This window comes from Microcaecilia unicolor, chromosome 2 (assembly GCF_901765095.1).
Source record: "Microcaecilia unicolor chromosome 2, aMicUni1.1, whole genome shotgun sequence".
NCBI classification, from domain to species: domain Eukaryota; kingdom Metazoa; phylum Chordata; class Amphibia; order Gymnophiona; family Siphonopidae; genus Microcaecilia; species Microcaecilia unicolor.
In genome coordinates, this window is record NC_044032.1 from 281,630,570 (window position 1) to 281,653,415 (window position 22,846).

General features: G+C 39.7%; 1 protein-coding gene across 1 annotated transcript in view; it reads left to right on the plus strand.

Annotated features, from left to right (window-relative positions):
* FOCAD (focadhesin) overlaps positions 1 to 22,846 on the plus strand; it is a 438,419-nt gene that overhangs the window by 286,693 nt on the left and 128,880 nt on the right. Inside the window, 3 exon segments of the mRNA XM_030194211.1 lie at positions 19,645 to 19,734; positions 21,921 to 22,068; positions 22,631 to 22,750. Of these exon segments, the coding sequence (XP_030050071.1) occupies positions 19,645 to 19,734; positions 21,921 to 22,068; positions 22,631 to 22,750 (358 nt within the window).

Sequence of the window (22,846 nt, forward strand, 5' to 3'; positions counted from 1 at the left end):
CTATTATTAGCATGACGAGCCAGTTGTGTGATCACATGAAGTAAAGCTATTGAGACCATTTTGTTCCAAGTGGAACAGGTGAATTGCTTCTCTTGGGAAATTGTTCTCTGTATCTTAAGGCACATTTTATACAAATACATAGAATAAATACTATTAAAACTCCAGCATGACTATAATTATTTGCCTTTAACTTGATTTTAAATCCTTGTTTGTGATTTGGAAGTAAAGAAATATATAAATTTTTTCTGTCTATGTCATCATTTGTAGTTACGCAGTAACAAACATTTTACCAAAGGGCTCTCCATCTAACTACTTATAGTTTCTACTAGAAAACATGAACCCTTCCATTCCAAGTTTATCTTAAGAATTCACCATTTGATAATCTTATACCCAGCACTACCTCATAATGAACTATTAACTCCAAGTGTATGCTTAGGTCTCTATCTGTAGTAGGGCCTCCAAGTTCTGTTAAACTTCCAACTTTTTGTACTTCAGAGCTGATAATTTAGCCATACAGTATGCATAGTGCACTCTTGACATCACTATTTTCCAGTCAAGTTTGTCTTCTTGCCATTGTTGATACATATTTTACAAACTAAACCCACCCCCTTTTCGTGCCAACCACAGGACTATTTAGCAGCCACATTTTTGTTTCATAAACCAAATCTACTACTAGCACATCTCCCACCAAGTTTGACACTAGTTCTTAAAACATCTCTGTTTTGAAGCAGGTCCACCACATATGCTTAAGGGTTCCCAAATTCCCACATCCCCTCCATTACTCTTCTGAGACATCAGATGTAGCCTTCTCGACCATCTAGTAAAGCGTTTAATGTTTATTGTTATATTGTGAATTTTTAAAGCTTGTTATGATTGTGTCTGTGAGTTATTGTAAACTACCTTGAATTTAATCAATAGAGATTGGCTATAATTCACATTTTAAATTGTACATTAAATCAAATCAGTTTGTTTGGGCTCTAACCATAACCAAACTGACTCCAAGCACTATGGATATATGTCTTCATGAACCTAAAATGACTGAACCATCTCCTAAAACATTATGAAGCAGAGAAAAGGTATCTGCTTGCTCAAAAACAGAAGAATGTATCTACTAACAGTGACTTGAAAAGTGCAGATAAAAAGAGCAGCACCAGACATCCTCATAATCAATATGGAACTCCATGAAGGTCCCCAGTCCTAAAACACAGCTGACTTCCAAACTGTCATACAGGTCTGAGGTGAAAACACATTTGACAGTCTCTTTTAAGGTGCTAGAAAAGCACACACGCATCAGCGCCGATGTCTTTCAAAGGGTATTCCCTAAGTCCAAGCCTATGCATCCCTCTACAATGCAATCTTCTCCATCAGAGGCTGCTTCAGGGCAGTACTGTCCAGTGGCGTAGCCAGACCTGAGATTTTGGGTGGGCCCAGAGCTAATATGGGTGGGCACGCACTGTCTATATAAGTATGAGTAGTGTCTCTTGGGATCCTACAAAATAATGCCTTGGAATTCAGTTGATGATGGATTAAGTAGTCTGCCCATCAGCTGCCCTGCATCAGTATAACCACATACATACTTAATGGAAAAATTGATATTTTTAAATATAATTACATTATCCCACAATCTCTCCACTGCAAAATGCTATACACAAACTTGTGCAAAAACACACTCATATCCTTACTAAACCATAACAGCACTAATTCCAAGGACAGAATGAGCTACAACCTTATGCTTGAAAAGGCAGAACTGTAATTACACTAGGCTCTAAAACACCAATACACTACCTCGTGAAAAAAAAAAGCAAAACAAAAAGGGCTGCAAATACTACACGCTATCAGAATACTGCACCTTGATCACACATGAAAAACACATGACACAACAGACATGACACATGGAACTAGAAATAAAAAAATATGAAGGCAAAATACTGAACTGGAAAGTTAACTCAAGAAGTCAGACTCAGCATGCAGCAATACCAGAAAAATTGAAACTTACATGCAAAATATCACAGATGCACAATTCCAAAAGCTGACATATTCCAATTAATAAATTCTGAATAAAATACTTTTTTTCTACCTTTGTTATCTGATCTATTCGCTTTGGTCCCAGTGTCTTCTGTTTTATGCAGTTTCTTCTTTCCATTTAATAGTTTTTCTCTCACCATGTTCACCATCCTTATGCATCCTGTCTACCATCTGTAGCCCTGTCCCTATCCTTCCTCGAGTTTCAGTATCTGCCCTCAACGTGTTCCAAACCAGCCCTTAAACTCAGCAGTTTCCCCTCCATATCCAGCATTTCTCCTCACTCCCCTCCATCCATGTGCATCTCCTTCCTTTGTCTTTCCTTCCCTCCATCCTTGTCCAACATTTCTCCTCTCTTCCCTGCACTCCATCCATGTCCAGCATTTCTCCTCTCTTCCCTCCCCTCCATGTGCACCTCCTTCCTGACTTCTCTCCCCTCCCTCCCTCCCTCCATCCATTCGTCCAGCAACTCTCCATTCTCCCCTGCCCTCTCCTCCATCCAGCCATACCCAGCAAATGTCCTCTGTCCCCTGCCCCTCCATTCATCCATCCATGTCCAGCAATTCTCCTCCTTCCCCTGCCCTCCGCTCTGTCCAGCAACTCTCCATTCTCCCCTGCCCTCTCCTCCATCCATCTCCAGCAAATTTCCTCTCTCCCCTTTCCCTTCCATCCATCCCTGTTGTCCAGCAATTCTCCTCTCTCCCCTGCCCATCCTGTTTCTGTCCATCCCCTTCCCCTTCTATCCAGCATCCCCCCCTCTCCCCTTCACAGCTTCTCCCAGCCATCTGTAAAGAACGACAATGTGGATGCAGCAGCTCACAGGTTTGCTTGCTGTTTTTTTTTTTAACTAACGTCAGATTTATTGTTTTAAGCTAATCATGCAAGAAAAAGCCAAACCATTTATAATAGTATAAATAAGTCATCTTGAGTTGTGTAAGTCAAATAATTGAAACAACCAAAATGTTTTTTTACTTGTCCAGTGTTTTAAAAGCAATAGTGTTATATTATAATCTATATTCAAAATTATTTAGATTTAGAACTAGCTCTTATTTTAGTTCTAAAACAACACTGCCTCTGTTTCACTAGTTGTATGGTTTTGTTTTACTTCTAAATCTAACAGTCTGCTTCTCTCCACTTTCTCCATTCAAGTGAATGGCGACGGCTGCGCGAGGGAGTGGAAACGATGATTTCAAATTACTTCCTTACTTACAGTGGACGAGATAGGCTGGCTCACTTCCATTCCACTCCCGAAATTGCAGCGACGAATGGGAGGGCAAGCGGCGGTAGTAAAAGCAACAAGGAGGCAGGTTTGACTCCGTCCTTCGCTTCCCTGCCCTCTCAGCGTCCCGCCTGCCCGAAAGGAAATGACGTTACAGGAAGGCGGGACGCAGAGGGCAGGGAAGTGAAGGGCGGAGTCGAACCTGCCTCCTTGTTGCTTTTACTACCGGGTCCACAGCGCTGCCCGCCCGTTCATTGCTGTGACTTCGGGTAAAAGTCGCTGTTCCAGTCGTCGTCGATTGGGTGGGCCTGGGCTTTGTCCTTTGTTGCACAGTCACTACCACAATGGTATAGCAAAGGTCATAAGCAGACCAATTCAGTGATTGGATGCTGCACAGTTGGAGATTAGTTGATAAAATTTGCTTTTTATATTTTTATTTTGCCTATCACTAACCTACAATTCCTCCTTTAAACCCCAATCTTTAAGTTCCCAAAGCACAAAGCAAAATAGTGTTCACTTACCAGAGAAATGTTCTCTTCTCTCTAAACTTCTCACTTGTCTTTCCGATTTCCAGATCATTTATAAATAGTATAAATAGCACCTGGTCCAGTACAGATTCCTGTGGCACTCCACTGTTCACCCGCCTCCTTTCAGAAAAATGGCCATTTAACCCTACCCTCTGTTTTCTGTCCAGTAACCAATTCCTAATCCACAAAAGGACACTGCCTTCTATTCCATGACTTTTTAATTTTCTCAGGAGTCTCTCATGAGGAACTTTGTCCAAAGCTTTCTGAAAATCTAGATAGCACTACGTCAACCAGCTTGCCTTTATCCACATGATTATTCACACCTTCAAAAAATGAAGCAAATTGGTGAGGCAAGACTTCCCTTGGCTGAATGATTCTGACCCATTAAACCATGTTTGTCTATCAGGCTTATTTTCGAAAGGGAAGGACGCCCATCTTTTGACACAAATCGGAAGATGGGCATCCTTCTCCCAGTGTCGCCCAAATCGGCATAATCAAAAGCCGATTTTGGGCATCCCCAACTGCTTTCCGTCACGAGGACGACCAAAGTTCCCTGGGGCGTGTCGGAGGCTTAACGAAGACGGGACATGGGTGTGCCTAACACATGGGCGTCTTCGACCCATAATCGAAAAAAGAAGGGCATCCCTGATTAGCATTTGGTTGTGTTTTCTTGGTCCATTTTATTTCACGACCAAGCCTCAAAAAGGTGCCCGAACTGACCAGATGACCACCGGAGGGAATCGGTGATGACTTACTCCCCCAGTGGTCACCAAGCCCCTCCCACCCTCAAAAAAGTCTTTAAAATTATTTTTTGCCAGCCTCAAATGTCATACTCTTATCCATCGCAGCAGTATGCAGGTCCCTGGAACAGTTTTAGTGGGTGCAGTGCACTTCAGACAGGCAGACCCAGGCCCATCCCCCCTACCTGTTACACTTGTGGTGGTAGATGTGAGCCCTCCAAAACCCATCGTACCCACATCTAGGTGCCCCCTTCATCCATAAGGGCTGTGGTAGTGGTGTACTGTTGTGGGTAGTGGGATTTGGTGGGGCTCAGCACACACAGTAAGGAAGATATGCACCTGGGACAATTTGTGAAGTCCACTGCAGTGCCCCCTAGGGTGCCCGGTTGGTGTCCTGGCATGTGAGGGGGACCAGTGCACTACGAATTCTGGCTCCTCTCATGACCCAAAGGGTCATTTGGTCATTTCTGAGATGGGCGTCCTCAGTTTCCATTATCGTCGAAAATCAGAAACGACCAAGTCTAATAACGACCATCTCTGAGGTCGACCTAAATGTTGAGATTTGGGCGTCCCTGACTGTATTATCGAAACGAAAGAGGGACGTCCATCTTGTTTCGATAATACGGATTTCCCCGCCTCTTCACGGGGATGTCCTGCGAGGACGTCTTTTGAAAAACTTGGGCGTCCCTTTCGATTATGCCCCTCCACGTGTTTCATAATTTAATTCTTTATAATTGTTTCCACAATTTTGCCCAGCACTAAAGCCAGGCTTTCCTGTCTGTAATTTCTCGGATCACCCCTGGATCCCTTTCTAAAAATCAGTGTTTTTGGCCACCCTTCCATCTTCAAGGTGTTGTTTTGGCTGTTGCTGCACACTGAACAGATTTCAGTGTATTGTCCAGAATGACTCCTAGTTCCTTTTTCTGGGTGATAACTCCTAAAGTGGAACCTAGAATCATATAGCTATAATTTTGCATCCCGGTATGAATCACTTTGCAGTTGGCCACATTGAATTTCATCTGCCATTTTGATTCCCAATTTTCCAAGATCCTCTGACAATTCCGTACAATCTGCATGCAGTTTAACAGGTTTGAATAATTTTGTGTTATCTGCAAATTTGATGACATCATTCACTGTTCCATTTTCAGATCATTTATAAATATGGTAAAAAGCACTGGTCCCAGTTTCAGAGCCCTGAGGTACTCCACTATTTGCTTTCCTCCACTGATACAGTGTAGTCATTTAATACTACTGTCTGTTTTCTATCTTTTAAGCAGTTATTAATCCACAAGAGGACATTGCCCCACTTTCATGAGGTACTTTGTCAAATCTTTCTGACAATCCTGATACACTACATTAGCTAACTTTCTTTATCTTCATGTTTCATGTTTTAACTTTGATATTCTCAATACCATGTGCCTAAATGTTTTACAAGTTAAAATTTAGAAATTGGGATCATGAAATACAACTGGGATTGAACATGTCAAGGACAAAAAGAAAAGGATAGGAAGTAAGATTATAATCTTAAAACAGGATTATTGGGGGAATGGAAGGGACAAAATGTCAGGATTTGAGATATGCTACTGCCAGCGAGTGAGAAGCAGTCTAGAATAAAGGGTGGATGATGCATGTCTGTAGAAAGGCCTGGAGAATAGAAGTTTTGAGGGAGGCTTCCAATTTCTGAAAAGAAGACTCTGCTGTAATATAAAGAAGAAAGTTGTTCCAGAGGATTGGGGTTAAAAAGCTAAAACAAGTTTCTGGTAGAGTCAAAACTGATGCAAAGGCACTGTCAGATGATGTTGCTGAAAAGAAAGAAGAAACCTTTGTGGAGCAATAAAGATGAGGATGCTGGAGAGAAGTAATGGCGTCCTCAAGTTAAAAAAACAAACAAACTTGATGAGCAATAACTAAAATCTTAAAGGAAGTCCTATAAACAACTGAAAGCCAGTGCTTGGATATAAAGAGTAGAGAAACAGGACCATGTTTTTTCTTGCCAAATAGTAGCTTAATAGTTGTATTTTGCACTAATTGGAGTCTTCTGAGCTGGGTGACTTGTAGACCATGATAAAATAAATTGTAATAGTCCAGAAAAGAGATAACAAAGGCAAGAAGAAGAATCCAAAGGGAAGAGAATTCAAGCATAGAATAGACAGAGCATGTCTGCTTCAGAGTGAAGTATCATCTATGACAACCGTGGAACTTTGAGTTCGGAAAGTGAGAGCATGATCAAATATCGACACCAAGAGGATGTTTCTGGAAAGGACATCCAAGCCAGAACATCACAGAAGGATGTCCATCTCACATGTAATTTAGAACAGGATACAGCCTGTTCTAAAATACAATGTGAGATGAGCATCCATGTGCTGGAAACATCCAGCATGAGCATCCATTTTACAAACTGAAACATCCAAATTATGAACAGGGCAAAACAAGGTACATGGATGTCTGTGTGACAGCAGAGGAACATCTATATAATAAGATGGCCAGGCAAAAGAGTGGTCTAGTAGTAAGAGCATCCTCCTGCTTTGAAGCTGGTTCAAATCCCATAAGTACATAAGTATTGCCACACTGGGACAGACCAAAGGTCCATCAAGCCCAGCATCCTGTTTCCAACAGTGGCCAACCCAGGTCACAAATACCTGGCAAGATCCCGAAAAAGTTCAATACATTTTACTATGCTTATCCCAGAAATAAGCAGTGGATTTTCCCAAGTCAATTTATTAGTGGTCTATGGACATTTCCTTTAGGAAGCTATCCAGACCCTTTTTAAACCCCGCTAAGCTAACAGCCTTTACCACAATCTCTGGCAACAAATTCCAGAGTTTAATTACACGTTGAGTGAATAAATATTTTTCTCTGATTTGTATTAAATTTACTACTTTGTAGCTTCATCGCATGCCCCCTAGTTCCACTCCACTCATTATTTTATAGACCTCTACCATATCTCCCCTCAGCTGTCTTTTCTCCAAAATGAAGAGCCCTAGATGCTTCAGCCTTTCCTCATAGGTAACTCATCCCATCCCCTTTATCATTTTCGTAGCCCTTCTCTGTACCTTTTCTAATTCCACTATATATTTTTTGAAGTGCGGTGACCAGAATTAAACACAATATTCGAGGTGCTGTCGCACCATGGACCCCACTGCAGCTTTTTGTCATTTTTTGTTTGAATGGTTTTTTTTTAATTGTGAGCCCTCTAGGAATAGAAAAATATATATGCCATAACCTTCCTTACTCCGTTCAGTGGAGAAGTGGTCAATTGCTGCACCTTTCTGTAACCTGGATGTGATAAGTTCCAGGTCTAAATACAGACGCACACTTTTTTAGACCTGATTGAAGTTGGACGTCCAAATTTTGGTCCCTTCTTAATCCCACCCAGACCATACCCCCTTGCCATATGGACTGCAGTGATAGACATCCATATCCTGCCATTGTAAAATTGGGATTTGGATGTCCATGCAATATGGACATCTAAATGCCCATTTTCAGACATCCAAAACATGAATAGAGCTTCTAAAATAACCACCCAAGCGTCTTAACCAACTCTCGAAGGGAAAGTTCTACTCCATGAATGTGGGGTGCTAGAGGAAGAGTAGATAAAGAATGTGAGATAAAAATAATAGCATCAGTCTTCATTGTATTGAGCTTCATTTCATTCAGATAGAACCAATCTGCAACCTTATTGAGGTTAATGGATGGAGTACAAACACACCTCCAATATTGTGGAACTTCATACACCCAATGTCTACTTGAAACTATACCTGGAAAATATATGAAGGAGAAAAAAACCTCAGAAACCTGTGGAAAAGCAATCAAATGTCGTATTCTTTCCCGGAATTAACATATTGATACTACCAAGCTGACTTCAATCATTGACCAAAAACCTCCAAATTCTCAAAAGTTATCAATGAAACTTATGTGACGCATCCATTTTTGCCCCCCCCCCCCAAAAGATGGACTTGCGCGTGGTCAATACACATATCTACACCAGTGCAGGCTATTTTTCAGTGTACCTTAGTAAAAGGACCCATAAGTATCTCAGAAGTGCTTACAAAAAAACTTTGAACGCCTTTAAACTGAACTGTGTATCATTCACTGTATATTAAAATCAATATGTGCCTTGGTGGGCTCGAATCCATAGTAGTGAAAGACCAAATGCAATCCTCTCATGTTGTTTTGTTTGCTTGGTACTACAGGAAACACTGTTCCGGTAAGCTCTTTTCATTTCTGAATCTACTTTATCATATTATTTTTGTTAGGTTACGTTCTGACAGAAGATCTGCTTTTCATGTTGGCAATGACATGTAAGACCAATTAGCAAGTTTGAGTGGCTCGGTCTTGTGTTTTAAATGCACTAGTATTTTAAATTTAAAAATCTTTTTTGTAACTCATATATATAAACATATCGTGTCGTCATTTTCCTATTTATATATAAACTGACGTTCTAGCACAATTTTCTTTTGTTTTTTTGCTTTCACTACAGGTAGTATTGTTGCAGTTAGTTTTTATCACACTGTGTTAATTTTGTTTGTTTAATTTTGACAGGTGACCTACTTCTCAATTTCTGCAGTGACTTGTTGGAGTTTAGTACAAATGCTGGGACAGTAAATTAGCGCAAATTATTTTTATTCAAATAGAGCTATTAGTGTATATTTTTTGGAATTTCACAATATGTGAGGTACATGTAAGCAAAGCGTTCGTACATGCAGTTCTGATGTTCACATTTGGGAATCCATTTTTCGATCCCTTTGTATGTTCAATAGATAAATGTAGAATGTTTTTTGCCAAAATGTCATTTGTATATACACAAGTCCAAACATCAACTGTGGCTTTAACTTCCAGTTTATAACGTATTGTTTAGCCGAAAATGCAATTAAATACGTAGGTCATTGCTAGTATGTTGTTTGCAAACACATTAATATTGAGCACTATTTGAAGTTTTAATTTTTTTGCTGTATATATTTTTGTAGTTGAATATGCCATTAAGGTTGATCCTTGTTGTAAGAGACTTCTTGTTAGAGTGACATTTGAGTTCACTTTTTGTGGTGGGGGAGACATGAACCATTTGGTCTTTCACTACTATGGGTTTGAGCCCACCTGGGAACATATTGGTTTTAATTTACAGTGAATGCTACACGTAGCTTAGTTTAAAGGCGATCAAAGTGTTTTAGTAAGCACTTTTGAGTTGCTTAATGAAATAAAGATATCTATTTGATGTGAATGCTTGTTTTATATTTTTATGTATTTCTAAATCTTTTCTTATTACCCATTTTTATGGAATGTGGACCAGTGGCCTAAGGATGATATTTTGGAATGGACACTTTATTATACATTTATATGTTCCAAAATTATTTTATTTTATAACTGTTAATCATGGAATTGAATTAATGAACTGTTGTTCTATATTTTTTCATAGTACATTGACAATTGATCGAAATCTCACACTAGAAAACCACGCGAAAAATACAACAAAGAAAATGTTCCACTCAGTGTGGAAACTCAAAAGAGTAAAACCTTTCTTCCCAAGAGAAATATTCCGCAGCCTGGTACAATCAATGGTGCTAAGCCACTTAGATTACTGTAACGCCATCTACGCCGGTTGCAAAGAACAAATCATTAAGAAACTCCAAACTGCCCAAATCACAGCTGCCAGACTCATATTTGGAAAAGCGAAATACGAAAGCGCCAAACCCCTAAGAGAAAAACTACACTGGCTCCCACTAAAAGAACGAATTGCGTTCAAAATCTGTACCCTGGTCCATAAAATCATTCACGGTGAGGCCCCGGCATATATGTCAGACCTCATAGACTTACCAACCAGGAACACAAAAAGGTCAGCACGCATATTCCTGAATCTCCACTACCCCAGTTGCAAAGGACTTAAATATAAATCAACATATGCCTCCAGCTTTTCCTACATCAGCATGCAACTATGGAACGCACTACCAAATGCCATAAAAACAATGCACGACCTAACAATCTTCCGAAAATTACTAAAAACCAATCTGTTCAAAAAGGCATACCACAATGATCCATCCTTAAACACCAGACAACGAAACTCTTCCGTAACTAGACAAAACTAAACTCCCTATACCTGACTGCTTCAATCACTCTGTCACTAACAAACGTTAACGCACTACCACCTTATTGCTCACGCCATAAATGAACTGATTATCTAATTTACTCTATAATTTACTCTACCATTTATGACCTTAATGCAATACCACTTTGTATTTCTTTTCTCAATCCGGAAATGGCGATCGCCACTATGGCATACTGTAAGCCACATTGAGCCTGCAAAATGGTGGGAAAATGTGGGATACAAATGTAACAAATAAATATCTCACCATTGTGACTGTGGGATTGCTACAAGGTGTATTACATAGTTGTTATGTCTATATGATATTTATATATGTTTTGGTATTAAAATACATTTTTTTAAAATGTGATTCTTTTTAATACTATTTGATATGTGTCATATTTGGCCTATAACTATTATTACAATTTATGTTTTATCTATTTGTGTATTTTAATGTATGCAGACCCCTGATGCAGGCATTAGGTAAAACATGGGATTTATTGGGTCATCAAATAAATTTGCTTCTTCCTCATTCGAGCTCCACTTTGTTCTTTCATCTGTGGCCCTTTATACTACTACTACTCCAGTGATTGAAGTCAGACTGGTAGTAGCAACATTTTAATTCTTGAAAAGAATAAGATACTTGGTTGCTTTTCCACAAGTTTCTGAGGTCTTTACCGCCTCCATATATTTTCTATGTATAATTTCAAGTAGAGGTAAGTAGACATTGAGGGGCATAATTGAACAAAAACGTCTATCTCCATGGGCGTTTATCTCCGAGAACGGGTCCGTGAAGGGGTGGACCGAACCGTATTTTCAGAAAAAATAGACGTCCATGTTTTATTTGACAATTTGTGAGCTGGGCGTTTTTGTTTTTCAGTGATAATGGAAAATGAAAGCGCCCAGCTCAAAAACGAATAAATCCAAGGCATTTGTTCGTGGGAGGGGCCAGGATTCGTAGTGCAGTGGTCCCCCTCACATGCCAGGACACCAGCCGGGCACCCTAGGGGGCACTTTTACAAAAACAAAAAAAAAAGGTAAAAGAGCTCCCAGGTGCATAGCACCCTTCCCTTGGGTGTTGAGCCCCCCAAATCCCCCTGAAAACCCACCGCCCACAAGTCTACACCATTACTATAGCCCTAAGGGGTGAAGGGGGGCACCTACATGTGGGTACAGTGGGTTTGGGGGGCGGTTCGGAGGGCTCCCATTTACCAGCACAAGTGTAACAGGTGAGGGGGGGGGTTGGGCCTGGGTCCACCTGCCTGAAGTCCACTGCACCCCCTAATAACTGCTCCAGTGACCTGCATACTGCTGCCAGGTAGGTCTGGGTATGACATTTGAGGGTGAAAATAAAAAGTTGTGAAACGGCATATTTTGTGGTGGGAGGGGGTTTGTGACCACTGGGGGAGTCAGGGGAGGTCATCCCCGATTCCCTCCAGTGGTCATCTGGTCATTTAGGGCACTTTTTGGGGCCTTATTCGTGGAAAAACAGGGTCCAGGAAAAGTGCCCTAAATTCTCGCTAAAAACGCATATTTTTTTTCCATTATCGGCGAAAGGCGCCATCTCTGATCGGCCGATAACCACGCCCCAGTTCCGCCTTCACCACACCTTCGACATGCCCCCATCAACTTTGTCCGCATCCGCGACGGAGTGCAGTTGAAAACGTCCAAATTCGGCTTTCGATTATACCGCTTTATTCATTTTTGTGAGATAAACGTCTGTCTCCCGATTTGGGTCGCAATATAGGCGTTTTTCTTTTTCAATTATAAGCTGGATTGGGTGTATGAAGTTCCACCATATTGGAGGTATGTTTGTGTATGGATTTTTTTGTGCATATATTTTCCCAGTTTTGTGAAGAAGTTCATAGAGGATAGAGTAGCCATAGTAGATTGGGAATGTGGGGCAAGGAGAGCGATAATCTGGGTGTTGGTGTAAATATAATAAAATCATGAAACCAAATGATTGAATCAGCAGTGCAAGTGGAGTGAGAAAAATATTGAAAGAAATTAGTCTCAGGTTACAGCCCTGAGAAACAGCAGATGTGAGAGACTTAGGCAAGGAGAATTTCTGAGACCAATGTACTCAATATGTCCCTGTGAAGTGGTAAGATTTAAACTAAGAGAAAACAGTTTCACAGATATGTAAGTTGGCAAGTCTTTGGAGAAGCTTAGAGTGATTAACCAGATAAAAGCAACTGATAAGTCCAGGAAGACAAGAAACATATTTCTACCTCTATCTAAAATTATTTTATATGGTTAGTGAGACCAAGGAACTTAAGCAGAGTGAGGAGCATTAAAGCCAGTTTGATGAGGATGCAGAGTATTGGTACAAGTTCTTCAGGTACTTTAAATTCAACAGTGAGATGGAAATGGGACAAATGCTAGAGACAGTTGGGTGATCTTGCCTTGGTACCCTTGAAGTGGGGATGTGCTATGGCCTACTTCCTTTCATTCATTGGGGAAGATGCTGGATTCCAAGCTGGTGGTTTTTATGGAATATACAAAGGGAAGGATTATATTCATGCCTTCCAAAAAATGTAGCAGATTAGTAAGGCAAAATGTTACTAAACTTAATCCATGTTGACTTTGTCCTATTAAACCATATCTATGTATTCAGTAATTTTGTTCTTTATAATAGTTTCAGCCATTATGTTTGATACTGACTATCAGGTTCACCGATCTGTAGATTCATGTATCTTCCTTGGAACCTTTTTAAAAAATAATGGTATTTCATTGGCCATCCTCCAGTCATCAGGTATTGCTAATGATTTTAATGATCATTTACAGATTAATAATAGATCTGCAGTTTCATTTAGGTGATTTGCTTCTTTTATGTTTTTCAATTTGATTTATTACGTCTTCCAGGTTCACTGAGGTTTATTTCAATTCCTCCAAATCATCACCATTATATACCATTTCTGTCATGGGTAATCTTTCTCAATAAATACTGAAGCAAAAAATTTCATTTTATCTCTCTGCTATGTCCTCATTTAATTCCCTTTTCTCTCTATGATCATCTAATGATCCATCTGACTCTCTCACAGGATTCTTGCTCTGATTGTAGTTGAAGTTTTTATTATGAGTTCTTCAATCTACAGCAAGCTTCTTTTCTAATTCTATTTTTCCTTCCTTATAAGTGATTTGCATCTAATTTTCAAGTGCTTATGCTGCTTCCTGTTTTCTGTATTTGGATTCTTTTTCCATTTTTGAAAGATGTTGTTTTTCTGTAATAGCTTCTTTAGCCATGTTGGCTGTCATTTGGCCTTCCTTCTGTCTTTTCAAACCAAAGGACATAAATTGAGGTTGCGGGGTGGTAGACTTAGGGTTACCATATGGTTCCAGAAAAAGGAGGACACATTGATCCATTGCGGGTTTTGCTTCCATTAAAAGCAATGGAAGTAAAACTCAGACTGGCTCAATCTGTCCTCTTTTTTTTCTGGGGCCATATGGTAACCCTAGGTAGACTTAGGAGTAATGTCAGGAAATTCTTTTTCACGGAGTGGGCAGTTGATGCCTTCCCGAAGGAGGTGATGGAGAAAAAAAATGTTGATGAAATTCAAAAATGTGTGGAATGAACACAGAGGATCTCTAATTAGAAAATTAATGGTATAAAAAAGCAAAACTTAAATGTGTTTGGACGTTGCATGGCTCTTGGATGGCGACTCTAGCTGTGAAGAACTAAGGCTGGTGCTGGGCAAGCTTGTACCGTCTGGTCCAGTTTAGGATGAGCTGGAGAGGGCTTTGATAGAAACTCCAGTAATTTGGAATGTGAGGATAGTGCGGGGCAGATGTATACGGACTGTGTCCCACAAATGACAAGATGGATTTGGATAGACTAGAATGGACTTCGACAGCAACTTCAGTAGTTGGTACCTAAGGACAGGGTTGGGCAGATTTATACGGTTTATGTCCCAGAAATACCAAATGTCCCAGAAATACCAAAGTGAGACAGTGATCAAGTGTTTTATATCACATTCATTGTTGGTTTAATCATAACTTGATAATGTGTGTGACTGTTGGTCAGACTGGATAGACGGTTCAGGTCTTTATATGTTATCATTTATTATGTTGCTGTGCTTAATGATTGAATCGCCAAGTACAACAGCTGTTCTACAATAACTCTTCCCTCCTGGGTACATCTTTGGTGCGAGAAGATATCTCATCACCTGAAGGGCAGGTCCTAGCTATATAGGATTACTTCCTGCCATTCCAAGGTGATGCTCTCCATTCAGGTGATCTTTTGCCTCCATGGCAGCACAGAGGCTGCCAGACTGGAGGTGGTCCTTCTCTGTCCTTGAAGGTTTCTTCTGTATGCTTCTCTGTTTACCTCAGGTCCTCCAAGTCTGCTACTCTAGCCTTTAGAGATCAAACTTGTTCCCTAAGAGCTAAGAGTTCTTTGCACCAAATGCATGCGTACGACCTCTCACCAACGAGGAGATAATCATGTATGTGGTATTTGCAAAAGACTGGATAGTCCTCATCTCACTGCTGGATTGTTGTCTGTGTCTTAGTATTGGTGAGTTGGTTAGTTAAAATTGCTAAGGTAATAGGGATATTTTATGTTTGTTTCAGGATGAATTGCAAGGACCTAGAACAAATCTTTTTCTAAGGGTTAATAAATTGATAGTTTATAGTTTATTTAAGAACTCGATATACCGCTAATATAATGAAGTAGGTCAAAGGTATTTTTTAAGATTACAATTAAAATAAAAGAAAAAAAAGAAAAGAAAGGGAATGCCAATTTAATAGGATAGGATCATTCACTCAAGTATATGAGAGGAGATACAGGTAGGGAAATCAAAGTGCCCAGATTTGAAGATGATGAAGATGCCTAATTAAATCTTGAGGTTAACAATTTTTGTTCTATATCTTAATTGGTTCAACTGCCTATAAAGTAAAGATTGAGCTGGGGAGGCAGTGAAGATAGGAATAAAACACTGAACAGAAAGTTTTTGCAGCTTATCTATACCTGAACTGATTAAATACACAGTGAATTTGAAGTAGATAATAGATTTTATCGATTTAACCCAGATCTCCCTTTTCCCCAAGTTTTAAGACCGTTTCCCAGAAGGTGCATATTCATTAGTGCAGATTCTTGCCAAGCAGTAGAAGACTGGAGGGGAAGCAGAGGAAAGCCTATATCTTCTGATGTGGAGGAAATCTTGTGTTAAGGATTAGTTTGAGTGAGTTCCAGAGTGTGATAGATCAAATGGATATTTAGGAATATCTATACCAAGTCTACCACGTGTCCTTTTTTTTAGAGGTTGAAGATTTGATCTTGTGTGTGTGAATCCTAGTGTCACTTTATCCTGTATGGGATAGTGACAGGAAGGAAGCCACTTGTGAAAAAAAATCCATATTATATGCAGCATAGCATAGTATTGCAAACAAACAGGAGAAACTGCACACATATAGAAGAAAATGTTGTGGTCTGGTGAGACGCAAGTGGCACCTAAGCGTACTCTTATGTTACCATCCAGTGGAATCCATTGTTGGAAACATGCTGGTCTACAGTTGCTCAAGAGGCTAGCAGAGCTGCAGAACAAAAATGATAGAAAGATAGGTTTCTTTCTTCTTTGCTCTTGTGCTGTGTATGCAACTCCTTTTATAACAAATAGGTACTTTGGGGAAAAAAGGATTTTGTTTTCGAACATCAATCATGCCAACCAAGGCACTACTTAGAAGATGTTTACTTGGTTCACTAATGAAACAAATGCTGATACTGATTGCAATGAAGATGGGTTTGTGGACACTCTACTAATTCTATGGTGAATCTCTTCCTAACTAAAGTTCAGTCTAAGGAAGGGTTTACTGACTCCCTTTCCCTCACAAAGACTTCTTTAGATGAGTCTATTGACAAAGTCCCACTGAGGAAGGGTCTCCTAACTCCCTTATCCCCTTCTAATACTCCTCTTCATGAGCCTGCTGATCAGTCTAGACTTTGGTCTTCATTTAATTTATGTACTTCTTTTATATATGGTATGTATTTATTTAACAGATTTCTATCCCACATTATATATAAAATCTAAACAGGTTACAATCAAAGTTTTCTGAACTTGCTATGTACATGTATTATCAATCTCTATGACTAAATGCCACTCTTTATATGTGTAGATACTTCTAAAATGACCTTAATTATATTTACACATACTGCTGTAGTCCTAACCAAAATGATTAAAGAAAACCTTGCAACTCCCCCCCCCCCCCCAAACCCCCAATACCAGCTCCCAGATCCTGAATATCAACAACCCTATCTATGAAAAGACCAGTTAGACTGCAACTGGTCTTTACACAGAAAATGTAAACTGTCTCTTACCTTGATAACACTCACACACACAGCAAATTCTTACTAATACAGAATAAGAGACCACAAATTAGAAAAAGAAATTTGCAAACGTAAACTGCAGTGAAAGCCTGACAAGTCAGAGAACACCAGAGAAACAGAAAAAGAAATGCATTGCTTCTTGTACTATGCAATATCCAGATACACAAGATGCACCTTCCTAAAGCTGATGCACCCTAACCACTAAACTGGAAATAAAATGATTTTACTACCTTTGCTGCTGTTGTAATCATGTTGGTCCTGGTCTCTTTCTCCTTTTACCTCATTTCTGGTCATTTTACATCCTTCCAGGTTCTCTCATACTTAGCCTTCAAAATATCTTTTGCAACCTCTCCTTACAGGTCTTCCACATCTTTATTGCCTTGCACTTTGTACTCTTAAATCTCCATCTCACCGGTTGCTCTCATTGTCTTTACTGACCCTCAGTCTCCCTCTTCTCACTGCTTGCCTACTTAACCAACTTCCAACTTCTTTCTTTCCCTAACCTTAACACTGACTCTTCTGTCTCTCTCCTTCCCTAGGACCTTCACAATCTTCTGCCCTCCTCAACCTTCCATATCTTATTTCACATCTCTGGTCCCAGTTCTCACTCCTTGCTGATATTTATTTATTTATTTGTTGCATTTGTATCTCACATTTTCCCACCTCTTTGCAGGCTCAATGTGGCTTACAATACATCATGAATAGTAGAGATACATGAGAATTGAACATTTAGTATTACAGAAGGCTCTTGGGTAACATGATAGTGAAAAGCATGATATTAATATAATAAGCAAATAGTAAAGACAATATCTCAACTGATCCAGTTCTTGCTTTTCACCATTACACATATGGAGTTGTAGTTCTCATGTTATGGAACAACATAAAATATGCAAGCACACGGGCAACCCTACAGCTGTCAAAATCCCTGAGTCTTCTTTTTCACCAATCAATGTCTCACTAAGGCCCTATGTCCTTAAGCTTAGTGAGGCCAAAGCCTAAAAATTAAAATGAAATGTTGTTTTTACCTGTTTTGTTGGAGGTTGTGTCCTTTTAAGAGCCATCAACTCCTTTGTGCATGAATTCATAACTAGGTTTACACAGATTATAAACATCAATTAACCACAAAGTTTGATGGCATTGCATTTTCTTTTTGTATTTGTTCTTGTGTTTATCTGCCTTATATTGTATGTATGTTTATGGATATTCATGTGTAACATAACATGTCATCAATAAAAAAATGTTAAATATTAAGAGCCATCAGCCTCAGGAAAACAGGAGCTTCTCTGCCCCAAACATTTTAGTGGACATCTAATCAGAGCCATATGAAGGAGCAGGAGTAATATAGCCAATGGGAACAGTAGTTGCTAAAATGAATTGCACTGTTGACACCAGCCAGCATCACTGGTCCTGCATAGCCAACTAGTATTTGGCGGTGGGTAGCAGCAAAGCTGCTACTGTGATCAATTCTCAGCCCTGCAGGAATGGTTGGTGAGAGGCAGAAAGATGAGCAATGGGGAGGGTCATTGGAACTTGTTTCTCCCACTATTGGCCCAGTACTTCCCATCAACTCTCAAATTTTGGTCCTCTTTTCCTCCCCTGTGGGCCTGGCCATCTTTCCCTGTGAACTATACCTCTAATCTCCCTCCCGGCAGTTCAGATCAGCTGTCAGGCGCCTTTCCTATGCCTGGCCCAAGCCAGCCAAATTCCTAGCAGAAGCAGCAGCAGCAGTGGCTGCTGCACTTTGACAGGAACCGCTCAGGTTTGGGGTTGCCACATCCTGCAGTGCTGTAGGCAGAGCATGCTTCCAGCCCTGGACATGCTACATCTCCCAGACTGCAGAGAATGGAAACACTGCACAGCAACTCTTCTGTCCCATCTGAAGTGCCCTTTCATGGGATCCTCTGCAGCGAGTTCCAGCTATTAACGTCAGGGTTCCATTGCTCAAACCATAGAAGCACACAGTGCATCTTCTGATAACTGTCCATTTCTCACAGGACTTTTCTAATATCGGATATCTTCTGAACATGCACTGCTTAAATATCAGAAACAAATGCATCATATCTTAAAATCTCTTGGGGTACATTCTTCAAAGTTTATGTACTGATCCAAATAAAGAAAATACTGTATCATCTCTAATAAATGCCAAGGCCATTATTAAAAACAATGGGTTTTCTGGAGTCTAGGGCTATTAATGGAGACACCATTTCTCGCCTTCACCCCTCCTCCCCATGATGATTACAATTTTTCTCCTCTACCCTTCCCCCTGTGGTAACTGGCATTGTTCTCCACTTTGCAGCCCACTGCGATGACCAGCTCCCTTTTACAGTTATGGCACTGGGCCAGTGCAGGACCTTGAGCATCTGCGCATGGCTCAAGGCCTTGCACTGGCCCAGTGCCATAACTGTGAGAAAGAGGTAAGAAGAGATCTGGTCGTGGAGGGGAGAGTTGAGAACAGCAATGCCTGTTACCATGAATTGGGAGGGGGTCAATTATTGGGGGAATCTAAGTTTGGGTTTAAAATAAAATGCATAGTTTATTTTTTGTGCTGAAGCAGGGGAGGGGCAGTTTATAAGAGGGGAACTATTATTAGAAACAATACAGTAACTTTAATTCTGTTTCCTTCTGGCCTGTGTACAAGAACATGATGCTTCTTTCCCCATGTGTTCTCAGGGTATCTAGTAATAATGACAGTTGATGGAACTGAACAGTATATATATTTTTTCATGTTTTTACAGTGACGTATCTGGCCAGCAACTAAGTTTGTTGTTAATGAAATCCTTGGATGCACTAGAGGATTGCTGCTTCGACACCAGTCTAGAATACAAGTAGGTTTTATTCAGTGTCATTTCTACTTCAGGCGTTGTTACTTTTGTTATTGTCAGTCTTGCGCTTTATGAGTATTCTACCTCCATGTTAATCTTACTAGCCATGTACCTGACTTGCAATGTTAATTGAGCCTGAGTTTTTTTTTATTACACTTTTAGTCAATTAAAACATAATTGATCTGACATTAGCATCATTGGTACTACTGCCTCACCCCCAGTAATTGTATATATTTTACTTTTACAGTGTGCTCGGGGGGGGGGGGGGGGGGGGAGTTACTGATGAAAACATCTGATAGGTCTAGTTTTTTATTTCTTTCCCTTCCTTTCGATCTTGTCTGTGTCTTTCCAAAGAGAGACTGAAGGCTTGTGTTGGGTCATAGATGGGGGGAAATGCGCCTGGAATGTCGCTTTCAGATTCATTCCTGGATGACTGGACCTCCAGTAAGGGAGCAGGCACATAGTTCATCATCCGGAGCTGCATTAGCTACATCTCTTTACAATACTCATTGCAGCATGCCTGCCCTCCTGATCTGACATAAAGGCTTCACATTAATAGCCATAAGCCATCTTTCCTGCCTCCAAGGGAGAAAAAGCAGAGGCAATGGAGAAGAGGTGAAAAGATAAAAGAATGAATTTCTTTTGTCACCTTCCACAAGCTGAGCTTTTCAAAAAAAGGGACATAAAATCTGCATGTAATGAGACTTCAGGGTTTGACTCTGAATGTAAATCTGAGAGCAGTGCTGACTTTATCCTTTTCAAACCCAGGTACTGTAAACGCTGGCAAATTAAGTTAAAGTGGGCCCTATTTTTATGGCCCATTGAAATCTTTATTATCCACACTGTGACAAAAAAACTGGATACGAGGACAGGCCTTTGGTATTGTTTTACTAGCTTTTACTTGGCAATAGGTTTTCAATATTGTATTCAAGTCTCATTATTTTCTTGGCAAAAAATTCTTACAATACATAACAATAGAAGCAGAATACAGCATTAGCAAAACCTAATATGCATGCCTCCTCTTTTTCCTTTTCTAATGTGTAATGTGATTGCAGGAAAATTGCTGCTGTCTGGTATAGTGGCTCAGAAGGAGCTGCCCCTTGTGAGAACTTAACCTAGCACAAGTTCCCCATGCTGTCTTCATTTCACAGCTCTAGCTTTTATTGTTATGAGCTTCCTTATTTGGTACAGTATGTGCTCCTTATAGGTTAACTGTCTAGGTGTAGTCTATCTGCTAAGTTACACTGCCATCTACTGCCAAATTCTAACATTCTTCAAAGGTATTTTTATAGGATTCACATTGGGACACATGACACTAAGAAGAGCTTCTAATACTTAGAGTTTTAGAATTTGGTACACTGCTTGATAACCAGCTGCTAGTTCCTTTTTAGAGTAGGATTCACCCTGATATGCTTTGAGAGTACTTCAGTACAGAGGGAGGGAAATGAAATGATTACACGAGATACTAGTGTGAGCAGCCATGTAGCCCACGGCTTATCCCCCTGTATCAGTAAACTGCCCATCTCCCGATTTGGGTCGAAATATGGGTGCCCATCACTTTCGAAAATAAGCCTGCTAGTGATGTAAGATATTCAATTGGGCAAGACCAAATTGAGACAATTTTGCCACCCCAAAAAAAAAGAAGAAAAAAAAAACCAAAACAAAAACCTACTATTCCCAACCGTTACTTTCTCATGTAGAAAGTAATTTAATTATTTATCTTTTTTCTTTTTTGTATGTGATATTTTATTAAGGGCCCTGTTTATTAAGCTATTCCATAGACATGTTAGCGTTTTTAGCGTGAGCTAAGCATTAGCGCACGCTGTGTAGATGCCCATAATATTGCTATGGACATCTACATGGTTAGCATGTGCTAATTTTTAGCTCGTGCTAATAGTGCTAGCACACCTTTAATAAGTGTGTTATTTATTGTATTGTTTGACTGTAGTTCGTGATTGTACATACATCATTTTGGTAATTTCTTATATACATGATTAATAATTTAATTGAACTAAAATAAAAAGATCTGGGACTGTACTATGCTATATTGCTAGGCCGTGAATAGTGAAACATACACAAGTTCACCTTGGTTCCTAATTGAGGGTTGTATGTGTGTGATATTAAAAAGTAGCTGGTTGTTTACATGTCTACTTCTTCAAAACAGTAACTCTTTTTTTTTTTCTTTCAAGTACTGGCTGTATTTTAGGAGTTGGGATGGTTCTTTGTCTCATGAGTCAGAGTGGCCACACCGAATCTCGAGTCCATGTTTCTGCAACTGTTCGCAAACTTTGTAAATACCTAGATGAAAGTATGGATCAAACCAGAACCTTCCAAGAAGTAAAAATTTGTTTTCTCTTTAATGCTCTCTTTTCTCTTTCCCTCTCTCTCTTTTTTTTTTTTTTTTTTGTTTGGAGGCAGGGGGTTGTGATTCCTACAATGTTCTCTTTTGCTATCCTTTATTACTTTTAAAATGTGTTTCTCATTCTTTCTTTTGTGCTTTTTATAGTGACTAAACCACTTGTAAAATTTTGTTGCAGTATAGTATAGGTTGAAGGTAATATAAATTATTTTCTTCTAGTTGTGGAAAAGAGATGATATAATCTGTCTTTCCAGATATAAAACATTAACATAATCACAAAAACAAAAGTGAAACATGGATGGGCTTTGTAACGTTTTATCCAAAAAACTAAAAAGTACTGTTATTCTCTCAGTTCTTCAAATGTATAATAGGTGAATTGAGAACACGCTCATTTCTTCATGCAGGACTTAAGATAGGCCAGAAAAAGCAGTGTGAGTTCCCTAGAATAGGAAGACATATAGCATAGGTTGTGCTTTGCCCCTTCCCTCACATTACCATTTGGTATAAAAGAAATGATGCTGATTTTTAATTTCTTTCTAGGTTCTTTCCTACTGTGTTGCTTGTGTCAGCATCTCTGCTTTCAGTGCTGGAATAATTGAAGCTGAAGAAGCCGAAGAGATCATGTGCAAGCTGAGAACCTTAACAGAACATAATCAACAGGTTGTATAGAAACTCAGTGTTCCTTTTTTTCAAAGCGTTCCTTCTTACCTACTTACTTCTTGAGAGGTTCCAAAATGTTCATTGTACAGTAATAGA